The 18,461-nt window shown below is 40.2% G+C and overlaps 1 protein-coding gene and 1 long non-coding RNA gene across 4 annotated transcripts in view; both read left to right on the forward strand.

The window, feature by feature from the left end:
- Positions 1-9,076, forward strand: part of LOC111343391 (L-gulonolactone oxidase) — a 13,730-nt gene extending 4,654 nt beyond the window's left edge. Inside the window, exons 2-8 of one of the 3 annotated variants that reach the window (XM_088733126.1) lie at positions 4,040-4,112; positions 4,460-4,707; positions 4,961-5,310; positions 5,802-6,226; positions 6,943-7,299; positions 7,420-7,633; positions 7,730-9,076. In XM_088733126.1, coding sequence (XP_088589252.1) covers positions 4,470-4,707; positions 4,961-5,310; positions 5,802-6,226; positions 6,943-7,299; positions 7,420-7,633; positions 7,730-8,008 — 1,863 coding nt within the window. In that variant the 5' untranslated portion in view covers positions 4,040-4,112; positions 4,460-4,469 and the 3' untranslated portion in view covers positions 8,009-9,076. The remainder of the gene's footprint in view (positions 1-4,039; positions 4,113-4,459; positions 4,708-4,960; positions 5,311-5,801; positions 6,227-6,942; positions 7,300-7,419; positions 7,634-7,729) is intronic. The other 2 variants (XM_022950561.2, XM_088733127.1) reach the window with 2 other exon arrangements.
- A 5,182-nt stretch (positions 9,077-14,258) lies between these two features.
- On the forward strand, positions 14,259-15,534 carry LOC148724040 (uncharacterized). Its single transcript, XR_015991352.1, has 2 exons — positions 14,259-14,531; positions 14,932-15,534. It is a non-coding gene; the product is annotated as an uncharacterized LOC148724040 (long non-coding RNA).
- The last annotated feature ends 2,927 nt before the right edge of the window (positions 15,535-18,461 follow it).

Genomic DNA, 18,461 nt, shown 5'->3' on the forward strand with positions numbered 1-18,461 from the left:
CAGTAGTAGCGGGGCTCGCGTGGGGCAGAGCCCCATACCTATGGAATATGGTCCACCCCTTTTCCTTTGGTTGTCACGTGACTGACCGAGCGTACGTGCCCTCAGATTACACGGGTAGGGTAGGGGAAACTATCAAAACGAGGGGAGGGGTGTCTCAGGCGAGTCTTGGCAAATGCACATCTTTTATGTTATCATTAATATTACGAACTTGGGAGCTCCGCTTTTAGGCTTGGCTAAATCTATATATTAAGCATATGTTCTTCTCATGCAAACAAGTGGGCTTTGTAATTACTACCATTTGCGTTCAACCGTGAAGCGGGAAAATTTTTTCGTGCATGTTTATTTTTCAAACCACAGGCAGCTTACCCTGGTCCCAGAGGTTCTCTTCTCTCTACCGGAGTAGGAGAATTCGGCGCGAAGGGCCGACCAACGAGCTGCAAAGCAGCGAGCGGAGAGAACCTCTGGTCAGGACCGTCGAGAATCTCACTTTCATGCCACCAAGCTTCGGGTGACAGCCATCAATCACGCCCCTTTCCGACAATTAATCAGAGTAAAGTACTAAAATACCTCTGGTGGTAAAATACCTCTGATTGGTTGTCGGAAAGGGGCGTGATTGATGGCTGTTACCCGAAGCTTGGTGGCATGAAAGTGAGATTCTCAACGCTCTTGACCAGAGGTTCTCTCCGCTCGCTGCTTTGCAGCTCGTTGGTCGGCGCTTTGCGCCGAGCTCTCGTACTCCGGTAGAGAGAAGAGAACCTCTGGGACCAGGGTACAGGCAGCTCAAGCTCACTACTAGAAACTTAAAGCGGACGTGACTCTTACAGTGTTGCGCAACGTTTTATATTATAAAGGTTTGTATGGGATGTTATCGGTTTGCCTTAAAAGAGAGAAAAAATGTCTTGTTTTGAAATAAAATGGACTTACCTTATTGCCTTGTTGTTTTCTTTGTTGATTACCAGCGTCCCAGGCCATTTTGAAGCGTTTTCGGCGAGTTAGCGCTATTTTGGTGTTCAAATAGCGCTAACTCGCAGAAAACGCTTCAAAATGGCCTGAGATGCTGGTAATCAACAAAGAAAACAACAAGGTAATAAAGTAAGTCCATTTTATTTCAAAACAAGACATTTTTTTCTCGCTTTTAAGACAAACCGATAACATCCCATACAAACCTTTATAAATATAAAACGTTGCGCAACACTGTAAGAGTCACTCCGCTTTTCTAGTAGTGAGCTTGGGCTGCCTGTGCCTTTAGCCGCAGAATTTAATATCCGCTGATAGCATTCCCGTAAAGAATAAATACAAGCGAGATTTAGAGGAACTGCTTTGATTTCTTTTGACAACACCCGCAACTGGCCAATCAGAAACAGCTGTTCCCACGGCTAAGTAACACGATCTGACAGAGAACAGCTGAGGCATTGCTTCCCAACATTGCATTTTATCCTGACTACTCTGCCCCGAAAAGGCGAAAACCACTCCAGAAGTGTTTGATCTGCTACAGGAAACTTCGAACACAGCTCGTTTTACCGACATTTTAAGCTCACCATTCGTCTCAGTTAACAACTCGAGTGGACCTCTTTACAATATTTCAACAAAAGTTTTGGTCTCGGCTTACAGACGGGATCGGCTTATAAGCAAATGATAGTGGTATTGAACGTATGCGTGAATTCGAAGTCGGTGTCCACTTATGGCTTATTTTTCATAAAAATCCAACAGCTTCTGAGAGCTAAAAGTTTAGGGTCTCAGCTTATAGACAGGATCGGCTTATAAGTAAATAATTACGGTATTGAATATATGCTTGAATACGAAGTCGGTGTCCAGTCAGCAGACTGTGCTCACAAACTGAATCCACCACCTCTTTCGCCTTTTCATAGCCTCAGGCCTTTGATCGCCCTCGAAAGGAATCTCGTGGAGCGAAATATTTTTTTTCGGGTCAGGGATATTCGAACAATCCCAAACTACACATCGAAATTTTGCTCAAAAGGTCGTAAGCAACAGATTGCAAGCCCACTTAGCTTCTTTGATAAACTTGTACCTACTATCATGACGTCACGAATATTTAGTTCCAGTACTCTTCAACACGGCCAAAAGAGATACCGAAGCCCAAATTCGCCACAATTTCGGACTTTTGTCATCTCGTAAAAGGACGAAGAAGCACCCGAATCACCTGTAAATCTTACCAGACACCTTTATGGTTCTACTTTTATGATTTGATGCTAAAAAATAGGCGTCATATGTAGGGACTTTAATTATCCCCGTGTCTATTAGCCATTGGTCCGCAGTTTTACTGTTATTTTTTCAGCCGTGGCTTCGTTTGATAAATTCACTCACACGCGGGCGTTTCAAGTCATAGTTTAAAGGCCTAGCTTTAGACTTGGTTGCCTGGTGCTTGTAATCGTTTGAAAATCTTTGACCAGACAACAATTTTTAGTATTTCATCATGTGTAATATTGGTTGCTCTTTCATTTTTACGTATGATGGACGATCCTCGCAGTAGATAGCGCTATTTGAGCAATAGCGAAATTCAGACCTGAAAAAAATCAGGCCTGTACGGGACTCGAACCACTGACCTCTGCGAGGATCGTCCATCATACGTATCAAATACCGCAGTTCAAAATATATGATTTTCATATATTTATTCTATCTCATTTATCACTTTCACGGGTTCATTACGAATCAACTTAACGGCCTGCTCTCAGTTGGCTTGTTAGCTCAATTGGTTAGAGCGCTGCACTAGTATCGTAGAGGTCAGTGGTTCGAGTCCCGTACAGGCCTGATTTTTTTCAGGTCTGAATTTCGCTATTGCTCAAATAGCGCTATCTACTGCGAGGATCGTCCATCATACGTATCAAATACCGCAGTTCAAAATATATGATTTTCATATATTTATTCTATCTCATTTATCACTTTCACGGGTTCATTACGAATCAACTTAACGGCCTGCTCTCAGTTGGCTTGTTAGCTCAATTGGTTAGAGCGCTGCACTAGTATCGCAGAGGTCAGTGGTTCGAGTCCCGTACAGGCCTGATTTTTTTCAGGTCTGAATTTCGCTATTGCTCAAATAGCGCTATCTACTGCGAGGATCGTCCATCATACGTATCAAATACCGCAGTTCAAAATATATGATTTTCATATATTTATTCTATCTCATTTATCACTTTCACGGGTTCATTACGAATCAACTTAACGGCCTGCTCTCAGTTGGCTTGTTAGCTCAATTGGTTAGAGCGCTGCACTAGTATCGCAGAGGTCAGTGGTTCGAGTCCCGTACAGGCCTGATTTTTTTCAGGTCTGAATTTCGCTATTGCTCAAATAGCGCTATCTACTGCGAGGATCGTCCATCATACGTATCAAATACCGCAGTTCAAAATATATGATTTTCATATATTTATTCTATCTCATTTATCACTTTCACGGGTTCATTACGAATCAACTTAACGGCCTGCTCTCAGTTGGCTTGTTAGCTCAATTGGTTAGAGCGCTGCACTAGTATCGCAGAGGTCAGTGGTTCGAGTCCCGTACAGGCCTGATTTTTTTCAGGTCTGAATTTCGCTATTGCTCAAATAGCGCTATCTACTGCGAGGATCGTCCATCATACGTATCAAATACCGCAGTTCAAAATATATGATTTTCATATATTTATTCTATCTCTTTCATTTTTATTCGTAAACATAAAAAACATCCAGAAAAATGCAACCGTCCATTTAGGATATACCAGAATCGAGTGATGTTGCAAGTTGCAGGATTCGATCATTAATTTTGTATAATTTGTTCTTAATCATACGATGCGCCGTGACACTCCCGACCCCGCATTCTTTGCGTTTGCACATGCGTAGACGCTTGATTGCTGCCTCCACAAACCGTGACGTTACTGCTTCAATAATAATCCGAAGCCTCGTTATCAGGATTCGTTCTGTTCTACCGTCGACAAAAGACGTTTCAGAGGGAGGAAGAGAGAGAATCCTGGGAAAGAAATTGACCCTTCTCGCACATTTTGAGTACAAAGACCTCCTTTCCATCGCATTATCATTTTTGTTCCTTACAGAGTCCTAGCCATTTCACCCGACATCAAGAACATTGATATAATAAACATCAGGCAATCTCTTTAGCAAATTAAGGTGGGACTAAATATCGGCAAAGAGCCAAGTACGTATAATAGGCAATGAAAGCTTGAAAAGAAGACCGTAGCATGGGGAGGGGGCGGATATATTCTTCTACAGTACCGGAAATCTGTGTTCGGATGTTAACACGATGGGAGTGAAGGCGAGAAGGACCGGGAGAGAAACTGACCTTACCTATAACCTTGGTGCTATTTGATCTGACCTCATTTAATTGGCTTAAGTTCTATGATTGACAACACTCCTTGCTCCATGCAACAGCACACCTCAATACTTAACCATAACGGGCCTCGAGATAAAATCACATTATGCCTATGTCATAACATTGGCCTTTTTCCTCCTTACAGAGTCCTAGCCATGGGAAACAGCGTGGATTGTTGTTACAACTCGCGCTGGTCTTACCAGTGCATTTTCCCTTGCATTCGTTTTTGTACATACAGTGGACGCCGGGTCTTTTACAACTATGACGGCATGGAAAAGGTTCAACCACTCGTCGACATTTACCACCCCCAGAAAAAGCCCGTTCACAGTCTTCCAGAAGTGTTTTTCGGAATTAATGATGACCCCGAAATAAAGAAACAACTGCAAGGCCCTGGTGTGTACACAAATATTTCTAAGAGCTAAAAGAGTGAACTGTGATCGAGTGAATGAGAAAGTGAGACCAACAAACTTGAGAACAACTAACTGGTGCTTTAATGACTGACTGACTAGCTTGGAGAACTCATGTTGAAACATACATATATCATAATGCCACCCTGGAAAATTGTCTCCTAACACAGGCATATGGAATTGCTGAGGGTGAAAAAGGCTGAAATTAATTTAATTCATCTGACTTTCTAATTACACAGGGCTTGACGGTGCTGGTCAGATCGCGGCATTGTGCAAATACGCAGCTGCAGCAGAGAATGGCTACACCATTCGCGCTGTGGGAACAGGTTCCTCTTGGTCTCGTCTCACCCACACTAGAGACATACTCTTGGTCATGACAGATTTGAACGAAATCATTTCGAAATCGACGGATTCAGAAGCGGGATCTGAAGTCGAGGTACAGGCAGGAAAACTCGTTGTAGATTTTGTCGAGGAGCTGCACAAGAAACATAATTTGGCGCTCAAAATGATGGGAAATTATGCAGGCCAAACGGTAGGAGGAGTGGCGAGCACTTCCACTCATGGATCAGGATGGTTCAGTGGAACGATGGTAAGATTAGTCGTGCTGATGGAGTAAAATTATTTCGTTAAAGTATGAAGAGGGTGCTTCTCCCGCTACGTTCTCGGCCATCTTGAGAGGAGCAGATCAGGTCTATTTGCTTTGAACGAAATTCAGCTAACTGCCTCATGGTGGAAATGTTTAAGAAGCCGGCCACACGACAAATGATTAACAGTTTTGACACAGATTGCAATAGATGAACTTTAGAGACTTACGCTAAATTATCCAAGATCCAAGTTTTGGTAGTGTTCTAGTCACGTGACATTCACATGGCAGCATGCGTAAAAATACAAAGCGTAAGTTATAAAAATTTCCGAGTTACATCTTTGAGACAATTCGACGGTTATCTATAGCCTAAATTTCTCAATGATGGTTATCAAGGTATTTCTACGACCAAGGTTTCCCTCCTCTTCAAAGGGAAGAACATGTCAGAAATTCATTCGGGTAAAAAAACAAATTAACAATTTCTGTCTCCTTTCCAGTCCACTTTAGTAGTTGGTCTTCATTTAATCGTACGTGGTGGAATCCAAGTGAAGGTACGTAGCGGCCCTGAAACCATTGAGGGCTGCAAGGCAAAGATTGACAGGGCCAAATATGGAGAAGACCCCATCGAGATTAACAGTACTGATGTGTTAAGGGCGTGTCAAGTAGGCTTAGGAAGTATGGGAGTAATATATTCCATTACATACAGCTGTGTTCCCATGTACTATCTAGAGGAAACCAGAAAAACGGTACAGGTCTCTTGGCCTATAAGGCGGACGGAAGACAACGATAACGACGACGAAGACGATGCATTGATGGCGACGAATGATATCGGGGTTGTGCTTGAAAATTTTGCTAAAATGTACAAGGAAAAAGATGCAGAATATTTCTCTTTTTTCGTCAATCCATACCCAGTAGGGCCAAGGTAAGGCTTTAGGGTTATTAAGTGGAGAAAGGACCAGTGCTTTAAAACGAACGTTATAGAACCCGTGCGAAACATGAAAGTAATAATTGAAACTTGCACACTAGTACTCGACTTTGATTAATCTAACCAACTTACTGAATCCCTCAAAAAAATGTGATTATAGGAAGTTTTCACTTTTCAAAGTTATATAACTTCATGTCTATTCCATGTTAGTGGGGGTAGAAGAAACGGTTATGGTTGTGGTGGTGCTGATAGCAATGCTGGTGGTAGTTATGGTGATGGTGGCGGTATTTATGATGGCAGCGGGGATCGTGACGTCGAGAGCAGAGGCGATGTGATAGCGGCGCTGAAAGTCTTAAAAGACTCAATATATTTCAAGGAGCTAAGTTTCTAAAGAATCTGTGGTGCTGCGTCGGTGGGGGTAACAAGGTAATTTGGTTTTAACAACATAGTTTAAATTATAAATTGGCTAACGAAAAGAGTTAAAAAGTTGACGTTTCGAGCGTTAGCCCTTCGTCATTCGCTCTGACGAAGGGCTAATGCTCGAAACGTCAGCTTTTAAACTCTTTACGTTGGCCAATTTACAATTTCAACGCAGTTGATAAAACCAATTACCTTAGTATATTTCAGTCCAGTTTAGGTCTCTCTTCGTTACTCCTTTCTCCTTTTAAGGTAGCGATGAAGTCAATAAACTTGTTATCTCCTTGCTCCTTCAGGAATAATAAGCATATCGAAATGGCTTACTTGTCAGCTCGCGAAACAGAACCTCGTAAATCAACCTGCTGTGCTTGTTGCTCATCTGATCCAACATGCTGTGCTTGTTGCCCACCTCAACCAATCTGCTGTGCCTGTTGCTCATGCTGTTGTAATTGTTGTGGAGGAAGAGGATTAGCGGACCTTGGCTGCGTGCAGACTGACTGCACAGCTTCTTGCCTCCAGGGATGTGCCAATTGTTGTCCCACTTGTATTCCGCGGCTCGCCAATTTCGGTGTGTCACAGTTTTCGTTCAAAGAAGGCACGACGTATGTGCAAACGTGGTACAACGTGCTGCAGTTCACGAAAGGCAATATCCAGTAAGTTAAATCACTCACTATGTGAAACTTCCTAACTGTCATCTGCACAAACAGCCAAGTGAACCGATTGAGCGTAACTTAACGACAAATTTTGTCTTGCTGTTTCTTTTGCAATTTTAGCATTCGCACAGCAGAATGGTGCTTACCGTATGAACACCTCCAAAGTGCCCTGACCGAGGTGATATCACTGGCTCAAGATTACGCAAGAAAGCATAAACAGTATTCCTTGCTACCAATTTATGTGAGACTTGCGCAAACGGATGATTTGTTCGTGAGTCCAGCAAGCAAGTTTAGACCTGACGGAACTACCAATGATCACAACTGTTACATTGAGGTGAGAAAATAAACCTCTCCAGGAATTACCATAAAATGAGGCAATAGTAAGGATTGAGTCTCTACTTAATGCTTTTTTTGATATTTTTCTACCCAGATACCATTTCTCCCTGGAGCATACGGCATTGACGAGTTCCACGAGATGGTGGAGACCAAGCTCTGCAAAGAGTTCAAAGCAAGGCCACATTGGGGGAAGAACAATCGCTTAAACAAGTCCAAAGTCGAGGAGATTTACTGGAAAGAGAGTCTGCGCAAGTGGTGGAACGTGTACGAGATGTTTAACAAAGGAGGAACGTTTGAAAATCGCTTCACACATAATATGGGTTTTGCCAAGTTGTTCATTGATGATCCTATCGAAGAGCAGCCTTCGGCCTAACAAGTAACGCCTAATTACGCTTTTTTGTCGCTCTTAGGCCATCCTCAAATTTTTGTCATTTTCAAAAAAAAAGCAACGACGTAGTGGAATCATTTTCCACTTGTAATTATTATTTCAATCTGAGAAATGAGCATAGTAACAGCCGTAATGTTTGATAAATCCAGGAATTTCTTTTCCTTTCATTTATTTACTTTTTCTTTTTATTATTATTTTTTTCAATCCGACCGACCGACCCAATATCAGAAAACGCATTCGACGCTAAACGAAAAAAATGGCGGGTGGCCCTGAGTATCCCATAGATTCTTTGGTTTGCAGGAAAAAGGCGCATGAGACCATTGGTAGAATTGTCATGTCGGCACTCGTTGACTGTCCTCAGTAAACAACGCCTGGAAACGAGAAACTAAGATGTGTTAATCCAGAATAACTCAGGACTAAGAGCATCAAGATGAAACCGGCTAGTCAAATTGTTTCATTAAAGAATCAATTTCCAGAGAGTCTTCCATTTTAAACTGATGTAAACTGTCCGAGCGATTTATTAAAAATTGTAATTTGAATGAGCAGGCAGGATAATTCAGATCGATAACGGAATTCATCTTAAATGACTAGGCAGACCCAACCAAATTTAGCTATGGTAGATAAAACGAGTATTCCTTTTTCTTTGCCTAGTTAATCGAAGGCAGCCCTTTTTACCTAATTATTTTAAGGCAACCTTCTTTCTTCGCTATGTTATTCAAGGGCAGCGCTTTGGCCGAGTCACATTCGCGATACAAGAAACAAAAAGATTCGGGCGCAGCAAAATATAGTAAGTTAATCGCAAATAAGTCTTAGTCGCAGCGGTAACCACTGTTAAATGTTTTGTCGCTATTGGAGTTATAAAAAATTGTACACAAACCAGTGAGTCACTGTGTTTTAGGACTGTATAACTTTTTTGATTAAGCTTAAAACGAAATGTTAGTTACACGGATTACCCGTATTTAAGCATACTGAAAGTATTTAGTTTGGCATCCCGGCAGATGAAGATAATCACCTAGAGAAACAATTTTAATTAAAAAAATGTGACAAAATTTATTATCTGAGGGTTTACTTAATAATTTCCTTATTAACCTACTTCTTGAGAGTAAAATTTCAGTGTTTTAGTAAGTTTATACAGTTATGTATCTCGGTCTCAACTGCTGACCAGTCTTAGACTAGCTATATGGTTATTTGTGTGTCAGCAGTATTGTCAATAATTTGAAAACTGAAGTGTGTGTACTGTATTCGAAGAGTCACAAGTTCTCCTCTTCCCTATCCTTGTGTTGTTATGAACGTTCCCCAAAGTCAGCTTGACAACAGCTGTTTCTTAAACTCCTTAGAAAATTTCCGCGGGAAATTAAGGAATTGGCGCTCATGGATCATGAAATGGGAGAACAGTTCTTGCCGGTTTTGGTGCTCACGTCTGGTTTCTGGTGTAGCAATTGTTACACAAGCAATTGATAGAGGAGTCTGGAGAAGCATGTTGCTCAGATCCAATGCGCTCGTTACATGTAATTCAAGTATTCTATCAGATCAAAATATGAAAAGGGCAGTTATGTTAAACTTCCCTGACACCAAGGAGCAGCTTTGATGTAAATAAAGATGGGGCAGTCGGAGTTCTTTCTTCCGAGTATACATACTTCACGTAAAAGGAGTTAATTGTGTCACGAGAAGTAACACGGGCTTGAAACATGGAGGAACAATTAAAACTTCTCATGTTTGACTGGCCGTTTTCCTCGACACACTCACATTCCACAAATATTCAAAGTAATAAGCCCAGTAAAAACAATCCACGATAAAGCAGAGAAATACTACTCCTTATCCATGACACCCAATTCAAGGAATTGTTATTGATGCCCCTAACAATTTAAGAATCACCCATCAATAAAGTCAAAATTTAAAATTCTCTGAAAATTAAAACAACTTGATCCTAAAACACAACACATTGCCATACACAATCCCTGCTATAATGCATGAACAATGCTTCCTTTACTTGGTTCTCTCCCGAAGATACTAAGTGTCTAAATCTAAACTGGCTTACAACTGTGCAAATTTGTGCATTTCTACATCTCAACTCCTATTCGTTTATCATATAATAACGACGACTAAATTGCATCACAAATGTCCTACAGTTTTAGTTAAGGAATAGAATAAGAGTTCATCACCCCGTTTCACACCTTCAATCGCAATTTTCTTCAAAATAACCTTACAGTGGCTGTCAAAAATTACCAAACCTTGAAGATCCTAAGTACTCTAAAGCTCTCCTAACACTTTTTCCCCGAAAAGATAAACGTGCAACATCTTCTCTTATCCCTTTAACCGTAGGAGTGACTACCAAGTAATTAATTTCTCCTTACAACGTCACCCCGCGACAAATGTTAGGATCCCACGACTAAACAAAATGATGCACCAATTAAAGAAGCTCTCAAATGCAAGTAAATTCTCCTGTAAGCACCTTGGGAAATGTATCGAGAGCAGTATGGAGAATGTGCATCCTGATGTTAGGGCGTGAAGGATTAAAATCATAACGTTATCCTCCAAACAGGTAAGGCAATTAGACACACTTGTCAGAAAAGGGCTTTGTCTAAACATAACACCAAATTCTTATAACTAACCTAAAAGAGAGCATACAGCCTTTACCATCAGATTGAAACTGACCACTCAGAAATGATTGACACCACTTGAGTCCTATAGCTAATAACATCATGGCTTTGCTGGGCATGCAATCACTTTACACAAACCTGACTTGTGACTGCCAACTTATCACTTGACTGATGATGACAACCGCTCAAGTGGTGGAAACATCAGTAACTACTACTGAAAACAGTTCTTCTCAGAGCTACCCGCACCCAATCCGACAACACCATCACATGTTACTCCTGAGTTTAAACCATTTACAGTACAACATTTATAGCTCTGTAGCTATCATTCAGCAAACAATAAGTTTTCTTACCGAGGGCAAAAGCAATCCACCAAAGCCAGGAATGGACAAACTCTATGTCAACTGAAGATGAAGTTTACAAGACGAACACATTTTGAACCAAATGGAAATGTTTATTTTAAGTATAAAAATAAGGTCCAGGAGGATAGTTGAGCACAGAAGTTTCCGTCATTTATTTTACAATTACAATGGCACGGTTGAACACAAAAATCGTTTTAGCACATATCAAACATCTACATGTACTTCCTAAAATCATCTCATCAAAAGCACTGGTTAACCCCTTCTGATAAGTCGTTTTGTATCATTTCTCACCTTTAGTATAAGAATCCATTTGAGTAAGTAAAAGAAGGCTTCTTGGAATAAAGGACAAGTATTACTTATTGCCTGAGAGGGGGGGGGGGGGGAGGTAGGACGAAGGATTTTTGAGGAGGATCACGTGGTTTTAATGAAGAATGGGGGAGGAGATCAGTCGTCTCTAGGAGGGACTACAAAATTTTTTCTGCCAATGAGGGGAGGATCATTCGAATACTACAATGGTTTCTTATTAGAAAAATTTTATTTTGACTCGTCCTAAGTCATCCGAGCCCGCTCCCCAGGAGATACATAATGACCGGCCTCCAATGAAAAGTAGATCCAAGGCCAAGTATTTAGTTTTCATTACCTACCCCCCCACCCTTCCCCACTACAAACAATTTTAAGGGTTGAACCCTGTAATGTCTGAGGCCTGATTCAAATGCGGACATTCAAGTAGACATTTCAGTGAGTTGTTTACGAGCTGTGCCCCTGGTTACACATTTTTACAGTCACGAAAGTTTTAGCTTCAGCTAGGATTGTCGAACAAGATTTCATTTGTTATTAGCGGAACAAGGCACGAAAAACTTGCAATTATCGATCGGTTTTTGTTTAGCTTTCTTGTTATTTGTGATTCGGTTGTTATTTTGCTTTATTCAGCGGATTTATGCATTTAGTCTCAGGTCCTTGAAAATTTTTCAAATTCCTTGAAGATATGTGCAGATGAATGAAATTCGAAGTATTCTTTTGTTTTTGGTGTTGAAAGTGTAAGTTTCTGGCACAAATCGCGAAAGCGAGTTTTTCTTTCAAATCCCACGTCCGATTGTGATGTTTGACACGGGACAGAGAGCAATGTTTATTTCTTTCTGTTGGCTCCTATTTGATGCAAAAGGTCCTTGAATTTGAGAGCCAAAGTCGTTGAAAATGTCCCAAAAAGTCCTTGAAAGTCCTTGAATTGGGTTCCTGAAAGTGAGAAGTACCCTAAGTAGTTAACACTGGGTTCCTACAAGCCCACTAAGGAATGTCAGCATCTCAAGAGCAGACTGATCGACACCCAAGTTGAAAACATTCATAAGCAATGTCTCGCTGTCTGACCTAAGCACATGACAGTAGTCAGTTAATTTATTCAAAGCACGGAACTTAGGGTTTTCAAGGTTGCTCACAAAGCTGCAACTGAGAGAAGGGGTAGGAAGTGATAAGTACCTCAGCATTTTGGTAAGAACTGAAAGTTACTCTTAAGTTTTAATCAATACCAAGGAAGATCTAGTTCACGCGACCTTCCTATGAAGAAGTGCGCTGCAAATGTCTATAGCGGAGTAACACTTGCATTTTGGAGGAAATGCTACCTGGTTTATGAAGCAAAATAAGACGGTCAAAACACCAAACTCCGTAATGCTGCACATACTTATACTCGTTCAATTCAATTCAACTGCAGTTTTCAATTAATTTATAGTAATAGCTATACAGCTTGGCTTCTACCGCTCACAGATAGAAACAGCTAGTCGATCAAGCAAGGAGTAGCTTCACGCAGATTAAAAATCTTACAGGAAAACAACGATGGAGAAATAAAAATACGGTCGCTAGTTACAGCGATAAGAGTACTAAGATGAAAATCAAGACACTGCAATGGAAAGAATAGCTTCTATGAAAGAAACCAAATTAACCGCGCTACAACAAATAAATAAATTACTTAGCTAAATAGCTATAATATTGCAATAGATAAATAGAGCGGGAAAAATATGCAAATGCAAATATAATTAAGGCGAGCCGTTCCCGTGATATTTAGGCCATCAGACCAGTTAACTCGTTGTAGTTGTTCTGATGTAAATCCATTTCAAATTAGACACTGATCGGCGGACGGCAATTGCAATCAGCACAGGCGTGAGGTGACGGAATCATTCCATACCGGTGTAAAAAACGGTTTTTCAAAGGATATAATTTGGCAATCATTCTCAATTAATCATCGCTGTCAAGTTGAATCGTTGAAAGTATGTGTATATCTGCAACGTGGAAAGACTACTTATTGCTTCAGTGTCAAAACAATAATGTGGAAAGACCACTTATTGCTTCAGTTTCAAAACGACATCACAAATTTATGCATGGTTTTAAGTGCCCACAAATTAACCTAGAACTGAACACGGAAAACTTTTCTGGAATATATCACTGCGAGATTAGAAAAATTTCGCACAGAGACAAAAAATATGATTTTCTCTACGAGTTTGGGTGTCCTAAGGCTAAACAGTTTGGTATTCTTTCTCGCTCACGCGCCGATAGATGAAGCACCCTTTTTATTTCATTTCCCTCAGCAGTTCTGGTTGATGCCGGGTTGAGTTGGTGTGGTGTTGGTGATGGTAATGGTAATGGTGGTGACAATTGCGGCGGCCGTATTCGTCAAGGGATTTGTAGCAAAATTTGTGGTAATAGTGATGGTTGTGGAGATGGAACTGCTGCTGCTGGTGGTGGTGGTAGTACTGGTATTATTGATAATAGTTGGGGTGGTAATGATGGTGGTGATAGTGGAGATGACGGTAGTGTTTATAGTGCTCTTGGTTGTAGTACGGGTAGTGGGATTTGCATGCAATGGTGTCGTAGTAGTAGTGCTGCTAAAAATAATGGTAGCAGTAAAGGTGTTGGGGGCTGTTCTGCTGCTCATGATGGTAGTAATGGTTGTAATATTCCTAGTGATGGCAAGGGTGTGATAATGGTTGCGGCTGTGGGAATGATGGAGATGGTTGTGATAGTGGTGCTTGTGGTAATGCTACTGGTAATGTTGAAGATAGTGATGGTGACAGTTGTGGTGCTGGTGCTAATGCCGGTGGGGGTAGAAGAAACGCTTATAGTTGTGGTAGTGCTGGTGGCAATGCTGGTGGTAGTTATGGTGATGGTGGCGGTATTTTTGATGGTTACGTGGATTGTGATGGTGATAGAAGTGGTAAAGTGATGGTGGTGGTGAAAGTCTTCAAAGGCTAAGTATATTTCAGTCCAGTTTAGATCCTTCATCGTTACTCCTTTCTCCTTTTAAGGTAGCGATGAAGTCAATAATCTTCTTATCTCCTTGCTCCTTCAGGAATGACAAGCATACCGAAATTGCGTACTTGTCAGCTTGCAAAACAGATTCACATAAATCAACCTGCTGTGCATGTTGCTCATGCTGTTGTAGTTATTGTGGAGGTAGAGGATTAGTGGACCTTGGCTGCGTGCAGACTGACTGCACAGCTTCTTGCCTCCAGGGATGTGCCAATTGTTGTCCCACTTAGATTCTACGGATCACCAATCTCGGTATGTCACTGTTCTCATTCAAAAAAGGCCCGAACTATGTGCAAACGCGGTACAACGTGCTGCAGTTCACGAAAGGCAATATCCAGTAAGTTAAATCACTCGCCATGTCAAATTTTCTAACTCCTATCCGCACAAACAACCAAATAGACTAATATAATGACTTGCAAGGCGAGTCATTATATTAGTCTACTGGGAGACTAATATAATGCTCCCATTATATCCTCTACTGGGAGCAGGCCGTTAAGTTGATTCGTAATAAACCCGTGATGATAAATCAGATACGATGAATATATGAAGTTCATATATTTTGAACTGCGGTTATAGATACGTATGATGCACGATCCTCGCAGAGTAAGGATTGAGTCTCTGCTTCTTGCTTATTTAATCTTTTTCTACCCAGGTACCATTTCTTCCTTGAGCATACGGAGTTGACGAGTTCCAGGAGAAGGTGGAGAGTATGCTCTGTAAGAAGTTCAAAGCAAGGCCACACTGGGGAAAGAATAATCGCCTAAAGAAGTCTAAAATCGAGAAGATTTACCACACAGAGAGTTTGCACAAGTGGGGTGCCGTGTACAAGATAATTAACAAAGGAGGACCGTTTTAAAATCGCTTCACACATAATATGGGTTTTGCCGAGTTGTTTGATAATATTATCGATGAGCAGCCTTTTCGAGTAGTCTAATTACGTTTTATTTTAGTCGACTATTCCAGCAACACCATTAGCGATTTAGCAACAGTCAAGGGACGTGATTGAATCAGATCTCAACATCATTACATACTTTACATGTGAATCATACATTGTTGAGGTTAAATCAAGGATATTTTGCTTAAAATTTTGTATGGCTGTTTCCTTCATCCTCGTTGATCTCAAGTTTCTTTTTTTGATTCTGCAGAGTTTTAGCTTTTAAGACTTAAGAACAAATCTGTAAAAATGAAACATCGTGGGAAAAAGTCTGTAATACTGCATTTAGTTTGAAATAGAGAAATAAACATTTTACTCTTTTTTGAGATGTTTTTGCATGAAAACGAGGCCCCAAGCCTCGAAGAAGCAGCTGTTGTTACCATGGCAACAAGAGTGCTGCAACCTTTAAAAAGGGCATTTTGTACATCCCCCCTGAGTGCCTAACTGCGTGCAAAATTTAAAGAGGGGTTGAAAATTTTCATTTCCCAAGATGTTTGATTCATACAGAGACTTGTACTTAACACTGTAGCGGCAAGGACCTCGATCTGCTTGCAACGGTAAAAAATCTTATGGATAGTATCACCACTATAAAGGCCTTTTCATTGTGCTACTGATTCAAAAGATTCCCAAGATGAAATTTGTATTGTCTTGTACCTCTAACCAGTAGGATCTCAGGAGGCTTAGAAAATACTACCGGCTAGAGGTACAGCCTGAATATCTACTTGACTTTGCTCAGTTTTTTACTATGGTTTGCTTCACATTTTACTTTCTGGCATTTCATGTTAATCTTGCACTACATTGCAATCACTTTTTTCAAGAATATATTACATTTAGTTATAAGCATTAAATCTAACTATTTACGGGGAATCAGCTGCGTCTCAAGCACATGTCAAGGTTCACCATTTGGGAGTAAGCAGCATTTGGCAATAAGTAAAGGGATTCTGATTGCTGTTCAAATAAGAATGTTTCATTCCATTTTAAATGGCAATTTCAATTGAAAAATATAATAATATATAGGGCAGACATAGGCTAGTCTCATTTATTTAATTATATAAATTCTATAATGAAAGAACATTTTATATTTCAAGAATACCTTGCCTGAGGGTTTTCCTACATGCTGTTAAATATCAATGAAAATTCAAATGGAAAATGTAAATTTGGTGAATTGAAATCATGTTATCCTATGACTACCTATAACTGACTTAGTATTTAAAACAATGTTTGGCCTTGACAACAATAATTCTGATCAAACACAAATATCATGAAAGTAGGGACTATTCCATTCTGAGAAATTCCACTCATACTTATGCAGAATATTATATGACAAACCTCAGTATATCTGGTTGACATGTTCAAGTCTGAAATGAATTTCAAGTCAAATTGATCTAAAACTGGTTTCATTTGTAATGAAATAAATCTACAACCAAAGAAAATACAGATCAAACTAGTTTCAAATTTGTTTACTTCAAATTCATTTAAAACACAAAAGTGTCAATGATTTCAAACTTACATCACATGCATAGGCAGCCCTCTGGCTGGTGGTATTTTCTGAGTAATGCAAGATCTGAGTGATCCAAGATTCTACTAGCCAGAGGAACAAGACTGCAAAGCATGGAAAGATACCCATGGAATGACTCCACAGCTGTATAAGACTAACATAGAATGTAGAAAGGTTTTCCATAAATAAAAAATGAGCTTAAAATTCACCAAAATGCCAGCTCTATGTCTAGCTTGTAGTATTTTCTAGGCCACCCAAGATTATATGGGCTAGAGGTACATGACTGAGGGACAAGAAGATATTCTTGAAAAAAGTGATTCCAGACTTGTAGTGTAAGACTAATATGGAATGCCAAAAAGTTAAATGCAAGGGAAACTGTAATAAAAATAGGGCAAAGTCAGTTAAAGATGCAAGCTGCACCTCTAGCCAAATATAGTATTTTTCTAGGTCCTTAAAATCCTACTAGCTAAAGGTACAAGACTAAAAAACAAAAACTAAATGTAAATTTATTCATAAAGAAAATGATTCCATGGAGTGCAAGACTAATTTGGACTGCAGAAGTGTTAAATGTGAAGCAAACCATGGTAAAAATTGGGCAAAGTTGCCTCGACGTGCAAGCTGTACCCCTAGCCGGTGTATCATCTAAGCCCACTAAGGTCTAACTGGCTGGTGACACATGATCAATCAAAAAATACTGATGTCATCTAGTTTTCTGAAAAAGGAGTGTAAGACTAATTTGAAGTGGAGAGAAGTTAAATGCAAAGCAAGCCATGGTAAAAAATTTGGCAAAGTGGACAAAATATGCAAGCTGTACCTGTAGCTGGTAGTATTTTCTAGGCCCTAAAGATCCTACTAGCTAGAGGTACAAGATTAAATTAAAAAAGAAACAAGTGTAAATGTATTCTTGAAAAAAGGGATTCTACTGTAATGCAAGACTAATATGGAATGCCAAAAAGTAAAATGCAAAGCAAACTGTTATAAAAAAAATTGTGCAAAGTCAACTGAATATGCAAGCTGTACCTCTAGCTGGTAGTATTTTCTACACCCCTTAAGATCCTACCAGTTAGAGGTACAAGACCAAAGAAGAAAGATAAATTTAAGAGTATTCTTGAAAAGGAAAAAAAAATAAATGATTGATAGGAGTGTAAGACTAATTAAGAGCACAAAAAGTAAAATGCGAGCAAACCGAAAATGGAGCAAAGTCAACTAGATGTTTAGGCTGTACCTCTAGCCGGTAGTATTTTCTGAGCCTCCCGAGATCCTACCGGCTAGAGGTACAAGTGTTGCACGTTCACATGTAACTCGCAACAAATTAGCATACATAGCTAATTTGTGCACGTGCATTTGCAATGTGCAGTAAATTAGCATATCTAGCTTGTTACTTAAGACTTTGACATTTCGCAATTAAAGGAATACTTTATCGAGAGCACCACGCCATCAAGACAACAGAAATTTCATCTTGAGGATCTCTCTAACCAGTAGCACGATGAAAAGGCCTTCCTAGTGGCGATACTATCCATAAGATTTGTTTACCGTTGCAAGCGCAAGTCCTTGCGGCTACAGTCATCCTCGGAGACCCAGGGTCTCCGAGGATGGGCTACAGTGTCCCGGCCGGACCAACACTCGGGGTCTTACAGTGAAACGAACTCAACCGGGGCCACCCAACGTTTTTTTAGCCAATTACAAGACAAGTACGGAACAAAAGAATGGGAGTTCGTTCACCAGCGGTCAAATTAAACTGCTCGTTTGA

This window comes from Stylophora pistillata, chromosome 9 (genome assembly GCF_964205215.1).
Source record: "Stylophora pistillata chromosome 9, jaStyPist1.2, whole genome shotgun sequence".
In the NCBI taxonomy this organism is placed as follows: domain Eukaryota; kingdom Metazoa; phylum Cnidaria; class Anthozoa; order Scleractinia; family Pocilloporidae; genus Stylophora; species Stylophora pistillata.